The sequence below is a fragment of the Kogia breviceps genome, chromosome 2 (genome assembly GCF_026419965.1).
Source record: "Kogia breviceps isolate mKogBre1 chromosome 2, mKogBre1 haplotype 1, whole genome shotgun sequence".
NCBI classification, from domain to species: domain Eukaryota; kingdom Metazoa; phylum Chordata; class Mammalia; order Artiodactyla; family Physeteridae; genus Kogia; species Kogia breviceps.
In genome coordinates, this window is record NC_081311.1 from 143,370,140 (window position 1) to 143,380,097 (window position 9,958).

Sequence of the window (9,958 nt, forward strand, 5' to 3'; positions counted from 1 at the left end):
GGACTAATGGTTGTGTGTTCCTGCCGTAATTAGGAGGCCACACAGCACTCGAACACTCCGTTAAAACAAATCTGTAAGTCATCCTCCCCCTCTCCGGGGACAGACCCGGGGAAAGGAGGCAGCTGGGACCGCTCGCGGCAGTGTCCTCCGCTGGGGGAGTGGCGTCGCCGTGAACCCCGCGGCCTCGGTCCTTCTAAGCTCTTCCTTAAAAATAAGAGAAAAGGGGCAAAGAATGGGCACCTCGCCATCCATCGAACGAGCCAGGGGAGCCTGTGTCTTTGCTTGAAAAGTTTTCAGAATAAATCGCTCTGGTGGTTCTAAGCAGTGATGAAGAGAGGCTGGGCCCGTGTTTTCTCCAGAACATTGCGATAATGTGAAGGATATGGAATCGTCCTCCCCCCCACCCCTTTTCTTTTTCCTCTCCATATAAATCAGCCATATAAATCATTTGCATTGTTTAAGGTACATTGATCAATCTAATAGCTTGTAATAGGCTCCTAATTGCCACTTGCAGAGTTCTGAAGGCTCCGGTTTGAACGGGGAAGGTTCTCGCTTCCAGACTAAGGAAGAGCACCACGAAGACCAGGTCATCTGCAGTCTCAGAGCCTCAGGGGAGGGAGGAAAGGGGGCTTACTAGGGATATTTGCTATACCTTTCTTTCTTTCTTTCTTTCTTTCTCTCTCTCTCTCTCTCTCTCTCTCTCTTCCTTCCTTCCTTCCTTCCTTCCTTCCTTCCTTCCTTCCTTCCTTTCTTTCTTTCTTTCTTTCTTTCTTTCTTTCTTTCTTTCTTTCTTTCTTTCTTTCTTTCTTTCTTTCTTTCTTTCTTTCTTTCTTTCTTTCTTTCTTTCTTTCTTTCTTTCTTTCTTTCTTTCTTTCCTTCCTTTCAAATTTCACTAATGAGCAAAGCCCAGGCTGTGATTTATTGATTAGTGTAGACAGGATGATTTTGCTTTTATCAGACAAGAAATCTTCCTTATTTGCATTCCTTGTGTCTGTTTATAATACAGTAAAAAAAATTCCTTAGCCACAAACTGCTCTTAGTCATACCTTTTTATTTACTTATTTCTCACAGGGTAAGATTAGGAATTGTGATAGGAAATAATATGGGGGAGGGGGACGCTGTTAAAGGAAGGAAGAAAAAGCCAAACTTTCTCCAGTATGGAGTCCTGGAGTATGCCTAAAGTCCTGTTTCACAACTTGCAGTTGTGCCTCCTTCAAATCCTGAAAGGAGGAGGGAGAGTTGGAAGTCTTCAAAGCCTGCCTATAAAAGTGTAAAACTGAGGAAACTGGTACCCTGGCTGGGAGAAGCTCATGAATGACCAGAATTCCCTGGCCTTTGGCTTTTAAAAAAATATTAGCTTAAGGTCTGAGTGAAAATATTGCTTTAATATCTCCAAAGATGGTTCGATTAGAGTTAGTTGAGACACAAATGTGCTCCATTTTGGTAGAAATGCCCTAAAAGAGAAGAAGGAAGCCAACAGTGAATGGCACATTTGCTTAGGTCTACTACCCCTCTGTGGTAGTTGGTGAGGGAGGGAGGAAGGTAAAACCCCAAGCCGAATAGGCACCCCATAGTTTCCAAGTAAGGCAGTAAACAAATCTATGATGCTTGTCGAATAATCTTCCAATAATTGCAGTCATTAAAATCATCACACAGTCTACAGTCACCTTCCTTCCTTTGACACACCAGAGTCTTTCCTTTAATTGTTCATGCATTTTTGGCTCAGATAAACAGATCAAGGCAGGCTTAAAAAATATGGCCCAGATACATCTAGCAGCAGAAAATTAGTTGTGTAGCAAATGTTTGGAGTGTACTTAATAGACTAAGGGTTTTCAGTTTCTCCAGTAGACCTTATAGACAAAATGGATTTGCATCTCCTGCCTTCTCTAAATAGCAGTAACACTTCTGAGATGGAGAAAAGATGAAAGTTCCAATGGCCTGGTGATCCTTCCTGGCTCTTTTATTTGCAAGGGTTGGGATGGAATGAGGGTGTTATAGAACAAATATTAAATGAAAGCTCAATGGAAATTGTGGGAGAGTTCCTCAGTTTTCAATTTATTTTCTCCACCCACTTGATCTCAAGGCTGGTGCTTTTAAAAATATACATATGTTAACTATAAAAGATTACCTTCTAATCAAAATCTGCATTTCATTTTCACCCACAACTGACAAACTCCAACTGAGGAAAAGACTCATTGGACTCAACAGGCGCTATAGTCTGTATTGGCTTCCTCAGCCCCTGTTCATGGCAGGTGACTGTGGTACACAAGGGCAGCTTTTCGTGTGTGTGGTATTTTTGTTTTGTTTTTTAACTCGTTATTAATGTATCTCCCCAAATCCCACACTGTGCTGACCTGATAATCACTGCTGTAGTGTAGATCATGCAAATGAAAAGCATAATTAATTGCGCAAATTATCCAGAAAGGGAGAGCTGTGGCTAAGCAAATAAATAAAGGCATGCTGGAGGAGGACAGGTCAGATAAATGCTTTTTACGGGCTCCTCTCCCTGCCTTCTCCTTTCCCTGCTCCCGGGCACCCAGGTCCTGGTGGCCAAGGCTTTGGCAGCAGCCAGCAAAGCCCAAGCGAGAACCTTCGGTTCCTCCTCCCCAACCCCTCCCCTCCCGCCCACATCCTCGAGTCTCCCCAACTCTATCTCACCCCACCCCTGTGCAGTATATCCTCTGCTCAACTCTGCGACTGCCCAAAGCCACTGGGAGACTGGGCAGCCACCTAATATTTCGAGTTATTCAGAAGATAACTGTTCCTCCCCCGTCTCCCTGTGCATCAGGGAGAAGCTTTTTTTTTTTTTTTTTTCCTGTGGCGTAAGAGCTCCAATCCTTCGGATCCGCGCTAATGACGGAATTGTTTCCCCGGTTTTGCCCACTAAATGCAGCAACTTGAGCAGTTGCTCAGATCAAAGCTCTCGGGAGAGGCAGGATGGGGGAAACAATATTTGTTCAAAGGAAGTGAACTCTTTCCTTTAATTACCCCATTCTTCTTTATTAGGATTCCTATTGAAATTTTTTTTGCAAAAAAATTATGTTGATTTAACCATAGTGTATTTACGATGTAAATATATTCCAAGATGAAAACGTCACGGATCAATTGTAAAGGACCCGGATACATAATTTTAAAAAATCAGTTTCAGTGTATATGAGGTTCTCACCCCACTTTCGCTGCTCAGTCAGATTTGTTTATGCAGAATCGACATTTAATAGTGCTAATTGCACTCCAGTTAAATTGCCCTGATTGCAGAAAGGGAAGCAATTTTCGTGCTCTCTGTCTGGGTTTGGAAGAAATTGTTTTATATTCACCTCTTTATAAAGAAGTGGAGATAAGGCACCGGGGCCTTTGCACAAATTGCACTTAGAGGCTGACTGGCAGCATTCAGGCGCTATAATAGAGCATTATTTGGCCGTTTTGAATAATGTAAAGCGTTTGCTGAAAGCTATTCTCCTGAAAATTGCTTTAACTTTTAAAAGGGTGATGATTCACTCCAAACCAGGCCTTTGTTACATTGTCATTATTTCCCCAAATGTTTTAACAGTCAGCTCAACACTTCAGCATAACACATTGATCTTTGTTTAAAAACTAGATTTTTTAGAGAATGAAAAAAACTGTCACACACACACACAAGCACACACACACACACACACACACACACACACACACACACACCACACACTGGACTTCTTCTGAAAGATTTCCATGGGGGCCCCACTTTAGAGTTGAAGTGCCCGGAGCGTCTGCCTGCGATCGTTTGGAAGATTTCCTAACTTTTATTGTGATCCGGTGATGTGTATCTAAAGGAATATCCGAGTGCCCACGTAGAGAGTCTGACAGCTGGAACTACACTGAAAACGGAGGGAGGGGGAGGGGGAGGGGGAGGGGAAAGGAGGAAGAAGAGGAGGAGAAGAGACAGGCAACCAAGGCGCCGGGAGCCTGAGGTGCCAGCGTGAATTGTTTTAAATGGTTGACTTGAAAATGTCACGAGTGCTAAGTGGCTTTTCGGATTGTCTTATTTATTACTTTGTCAGGTTTACTTAAGGAGAGCGTGTGTTGGGGGTGAGGGAGGATGTGGATGGGGGAAACCTCCGCGCTTCTCCTCCCGGGGCTGCACTGGGTGAGTCGGCAACGCCTGGCTGCCACTTAACAATCCCTCTATTAGTAAATCGACACGAAGACTTTGCGCGAAGCCGAGCACCAGTCTGACCTTCCTGGGCAGAAGTCACCTGTTGGGAAGGGCTCCCGGGTCCCCCTGCCGGGCTTTCTGGCTCTTCCGGGCTGCTTGGACTCCCCCTCACCCCTCCATCCCGAGTGTCCCGGGGGCTTTTCACACCTTTCTCCCCCCTTCCCCTGCCGATTGCTACCACAACCCCCCAGGGCACAGAGCTTCATTATAGCCGCGCGGGTCTTCTCACTCTCTCCCCTTTCTCTGTCATACTTGCCTCGGTGCTTTCGCCACCTTAGATCAAAGTGCGGGGGGAGGCATTTTGAGCAAAGATATTCTAACGACTAGCAAAGAAAGCAACCCAGATAGCCTTCTCCACCTATGGAGTGCTCCGGGATACACGCAGACTCCACCTCAGGGCCGAGAGAAGAGCCACAGTGGTCGCACTCTTGCGCCAAGAGATATTGCAAAAGAAGGAAGAAAACGCTGGGGGCATAGTTCCACGTCCTCCTCACATGTTCCCCCTCCTCAACAACTCGCCTTTTGCAGGTTCGTGGTTTAAAATGTCTTTGAAAGCAGGATGTGGGCTTTCAGGAGAATGTGGTACATTAAAACCAGTACTCAGGTCTGTCGAGGGCACTGGTATTTCTGGTTCAAAAGCTGCTCCTGGCTGCCCTGAAGAAGAAAGAGAAAGGGAGACCCAGAAAGAAGAAAAACAAACAGCTCAGCGGGTGCCGAGGGGCTCCAGAACGCTCAGTTGTCCGTCTGAGGACGTGTCTCCTCACACCGACAGGATCCGGAGAGGACTTCAGGATGCTTCCAGCCTGCAAAATGTGGAGGCGCCCACGTGTGGCCTCGTCCCAGGCACTCGTGGACAGAGGTCTGGGAGAGAAGCTCCCTGAGCGCGTCCACGAAAGCAGGGCTAGGGGCAAGCCCACTTCCCAACCCGGCGCCCTTGCCCTGCAGAGGAGCCTCTAGGCCTAGGAGGTCTGGAGTGGGAGTGGGCTGGAGCTGGGGCAAGAAAACTCGCTTCCAGGCTGAAACGTGACATGCAAATTTTCACCGGGTTAAACAAACAGCCTAGCAAGCTGCAGCTTCAGCGGGGGTGGCGATGGGGGCGGACGCGGCTTGCGCGGGTCTCTGTTTCCAAAGTCGTTACATTGTGAAAATAAGCAGCTTCGTGCAGCGTGTTGTATGGGCGGATGCCTCCCACCCCCACGCCAGCCCCCAGCGAAACCCGGCAGATAATCAGCACGTCCCACTGTTTAGTCATATTTGACAACTGGGTTAGCCTGGTATCTAGGCGCTGGTGAAACGGTACAAAGGGTGCCCTCAATTACCACTAGAAGCTTCTGGTGTGAGTGGCACTTGTATTACCCCCCGGGTCAGAGGCCAGAGCGACAATTAGGAAGTCACTTAGGCCGCTAGGGGAAATGGCGGGATGCGGGAGACTCCAGGCCCTCCCAGAAAGTCTGTGGGTGTAGACCTGGACGGAGAGGCCTATTTCTCTCCTCTCGGAGGAGCTGTCCCTTCGCCCCCTTCTCTTCAATGTGACTCTGAGAGTAAAACTGAATCCAGTGGGAATAAGGAACTAGGTAGACAAATGACAATGATAAAATCTCGAGCGAGAATGATGGATTCCAGCTGAAGTTGTGCTCCGCAGGCGAGAGCCTGGACACACAAAGTGAGCGTTGACATTTCCGTCTCCACTTGGGTCTTGCTGGTGCGGCCTCAGCCTCGGGCCCCCGTCCCCTCCTGCCTCCTTTCCCACAAGTGGAGAGTCGAGGACTGTCAGTCCTAACTTGCATCATCTCGGGGAGGTTCGGGGGGCTTGTAGCTCGGTCTCAACGATAGTTAAACCTGGCTTGGTGCGTGTGTGTAAATTTTTAATTGCGCTGTAATTTCCTCAATCTCTAGCCCGCGACCCCCCCCTCTCCCCTCCCCCCTTCCCCCATCCCCCACCCCCCACGGCCAGCCGCGGTGACTGGCACGCGCCAGGAGCCCGGGCTCGGGCCCCTCGGTGCGTCTGATTGGCTGCGGGGCAGCTCCAGTCTGCTCTGCCTGCGCCCTCATTGGGTGAGAGGCGCCGCCAGCGGCACTTCAAAGCGGGTGCTCCTAGCACTTAGGCTGAGTTTAGCCGGCGGGAGCCCGGAGTCCGCTCGGCGCTAGCGCGGGGACACGGGAGCCGTGCGGTACCCGAACAGTTCTCCCGAGCAGCCGCCAGGTTCAGCCCCGCTCCCGGCCCCGTCGCGCCGCCCAGGGACCTGCTATGGCCACGTCTATACTTGGGGTAAGTCGGAAGTGCGGCATTTGCTTGTTTTAACTGGAGTAATTTTTCGTTATGGCTTCTCCGGGTCCGTGGCTTTGGAGAAACTGTTGCTGCCCGACTGCAGCCTCAGCTTCTTTTAGCACTTTCCACATTTCCAGGACTGATTATTCCCAAGTTATTGGAACCCAGGAGGTGCCTTTGTAAGAAAAGGATTTGTTAAGCAAGTCCTTTTAATATTCGGTTTTAGAGGTTTCTTTTCTGCTCCTCGTGATTTATACCCCATCCCCCCTTGCTTCGGGGATTGTTGCAATTACGCGACATTGGTGTTTCCAGAAAACAGCTTTAATTGTTTTGCAGTCCATGTAGTCACGTTAACAAACATTTACACTTTTGCGGCTCCCCAGTTCGTCTGTGACTCTGAAATCCATCGCGGGGGTCGATTCTACTCGGACTTCTTTTCGTAATTGTGTGTGTGTGTGTAAACATTTAAAATGTTTTCTGTTAAAAAGAGTCAAGTCCTAGCCACCCTTGGGAAGAGTGCCCCAAGTTTCCCCCACCCCCGGGTCGCTATTTCGGCCGCCTCTGCCCTCACCTGGCGTTTGTTGTCGATCTGTTTACCTCCGTGCTTCACCCCGAAGGGCGATTTGGGGGCTTCTGTGAGAGGAGCGGGCTTATGGCGAACGGAAGGCGAGCGACTCAAGTCCGGTTTGGGGCAGGGTTTGCAGCGGCTGAGGCGGGGAGAACCGAGACAGCTTTGATTTGTAGTCCCACTGAAGAACAACTTTCCAGCGCCGGGACCCTCGCCCTTGTGATCGCCTCTGCCCCGCGCGGGGTGCGGCGCATCCTCGGCGAGCGTGCGGGGAGGAGGCGCGAGCCGGGGAGCCACGACCCCCCGGGACCAGCCGCGGGAGGACGAGGCTGCTCACGGGTGCACTCTGTGTCTTCCTCCCACTTGTTCCTGCCCTCCTCCTCCTTGCTCCCTCCCCCACCCCACCCACTCTAGGAAGAGCCGCGCTTCGGAACGACCCCGTTGGCCATGCTGGCGGCGACCTGCAACAAGATCGGCAACACAAGCCCGCTGACAACGCTGCCGGAGTCAAGCGCTTTCGCCAAGGGCGGCTTCCATCCCTGGAAGCGCTCCTCGTCCAGCTGCAACCTCGGCTCCAGCCTCTCGGGCTTCGCCGTGGCCACCGGCGGCCGCGGCTCAGGCGGCCTGGCGGGCGGCTCTGGCGCAGCCAACAGCGCCTTCTGCTTGGCCTCCACGTCCCCCACGTCGTCCGCTTTCAGCAGCGACTACGGCGGCCTCTTCTCCAACTCGGCGGCGGCCGCGGCCGCGGCGGCCGGGGTGTCTCCGCAAGAGGCGGGCGGCCAGTCGGCCTTCATCTCCAAGGTGCACACGACGGCGGCCGACGGCCTCTATCCGCGCGTGGGCATGGCGCACCCGTACGAGTCGTGGTACAAGTCAGGCTTCCACTCAACGCTGGCGGCGGGCGAGGTGACCAACGGCGCGGCGTCGTCATGGTGGGACGTGCACAGCAGCCCAGGCTCGTGGCTGGAGGTGCAGAACCCCGCTGGGGGGCTCCAGAGCTCGCTGCACTCGGGCGCCCCCCAGGCCTCGCTGCATTCGCAGCTCGGCACCTACAACCCCGACTTCAGCTCGCTCACGCACTCGGCCTTCAGCTCCACAGGCCTCGGCTCCTCGGCCGCCGCCGCCTCGCACTTGCTCTCCACCAGCCAGCACCTGCTGGCCCAGGACGGCTTCAAGCCGGTGCTGCCCTCCTACTCGGACTCCAGCGCCGCCGTGGCGGCCGCCGCAGCCAGCGCCATGATCTCGGGCGCCGCGGCCGCCGCCGCCGGGGGGAGCTCGGCGCGCTCGGCCCGCCGCTACTCCGGCCGCGCCACCTGCGACTGCCCCAATTGCCAGGAGGCGGAGCGGCTGGGCCCGGCCGGGGCGAGTCTGCGGCGCAAGGGTCTGCACAGCTGCCACATCCCGGGCTGCGGCAAGGTGTACGGCAAGACGTCGCACCTGAAGGCGCACCTGCGCTGGCACACGGGAGAGCGGCCCTTCGTGTGCAACTGGCTCTTCTGCGGCAAGCGATTCACGCGCTCGGACGAGCTGCAGCGGCACCTGCGGACTCACACGGGCGAGAAGCGCTTCGCCTGTCCGGTGTGCAATAAGCGCTTCATGCGCAGCGACCACCTGAGCAAACACATTAAGACGCACAACGGGGGCGGCGGGGGCAAAAAGGGCAGCGACAGTGACACGGACGCCAGCAACCTGGAGACGCCCCGCTCCGAGTCCCCCGACCTCATCCTGCACGACTCCGGCGTCAGTGCCGCCCGGGCGGCGGCGGCGGCGGCTGCAGCGGCGGCGGCGGCGGCGGCGGCCTCGGCAGGAGGCAAGGAAGCCGCGTCTGGTCCCAACGACTCTTAGAGGCCGGGCGAGAGGCGCGAGCGAGCGAGTAGAGACAGCGAGAGCGAGCGAGCGGTTCGGAGGGCGAGAGGGGTATGGACGGGCGGGAGCTCCACGGCCGCCCCCGGGCCGTTGCGAGGTAGAGCGGCATCCGGCTCGCGGGCCGCCGCTTGCCGGCCACGCCAGGAGCTCCCCTCTGCTGCCCGAGCCCAGACGAGAATCAAACGCGTGGTCCAGGAACAAAAGCGAAGCATCTTTCGACCCAAACCACACTTTAAAAAGCTGCACGCACAGACACACACACACCGGAGACCTACAACCACAAGCACGCACACTCGAGCGCGCGCACATACACTTACCACTCGAACAAACTTGTCGAGCGAAGAGCAATACACAGAAACGCTCCCTCCTCCCCCACCACCCACCCCCTTCCACCACCCTTCTCTCCTTTTCTCCAAAAACAAGCCACCACCCTGCAAAGGACTGTCAGAACATTTGAGAACAAACGGGACCTATAAAAACAGACCCTTTGCGTGGATTATATTATATATAAAATGCTCCAAGTCCTGCTTGATATCTACTTACAATAAGACTTTTTTTTCCTATAAAAGGAAGCATCAAAAAAGGCCGAAGGTGAGAAATTAAACTGGAAGTCTAGTGACAGTTTCTCTGTATTTCATAACATCTGTATAAATAGGGTTCAAAAGATTGTGTTCTCTTTTATTTTCTTGTAAATGTTCATTCGAATAGTTTTTTTGGTGAATTCCTGAAATTCAGGGAGTTTTTTTTTAATTTTCTGATGCACTTTGTGAAAGTCAGTATATATGTAAAAGATATTTAAAATGTTGAGTTATCATTTCACTCACAAACACGTAAGTTAAGGTCATCTAAAGAAATTAAATGCGTTTATCTGTATGAAGAAAATCTTGACATCATATTTTCACTTTGGTATTATTAAAGGACTCTGAACAATACACTTTCTTTTTTTTTTTTTTTTGATCCTGTTACCCCCAATGGTTATTACCCCCAATAACCTTTAAGTGGGCCGACTTGTTTTTGTTGGGAAAAATTCCCTTAATGTTAGTTTTAGGTGATGTAAGGTTTA

The 9,958-nt window shown here is 52.2% G+C and overlaps 1 protein-coding gene across 1 annotated transcript; it reads left to right on the forward strand.

Moving 5' to 3' along the window:
• The first annotated feature begins 6,321 nt into the window (after nt 1-6,321).
• Nucleotides 6,322-9,535, forward strand: SP9 (Sp9 transcription factor). Its single transcript, XM_059055518.2, has 2 exons — nt 6,322-6,461; nt 7,444-9,535. The coding sequence occupies exons 1-2, from the start codon at nt 6,441-6,443 to the stop codon at nt 8,872-8,874; spliced, it is 1,452 nt and encodes a 483-aa protein (XP_058911501.1). The 5' UTR covers nt 6,322-6,440; the 3' UTR covers nt 8,875-9,535.
• Nucleotides 9,536-9,958: the final 423 nt, after the last annotated feature.

What these genes read in the sequence shown, in the direction of transcription:
- SP9 (XM_059055518.2), top strand. Translation starts at nt 6,441, where the DNA reads ATGGCCACGTCTATACTTGGG. An exon ending in TGGCCACGTCTATACTTGGG is followed by an intron (nt 6,462 to 7,443) that starts GTAAGTCGGAAG and finishes CACCCACTCTAG; the next exon opens with GAAGAGCCGCGCTTCGGAAC.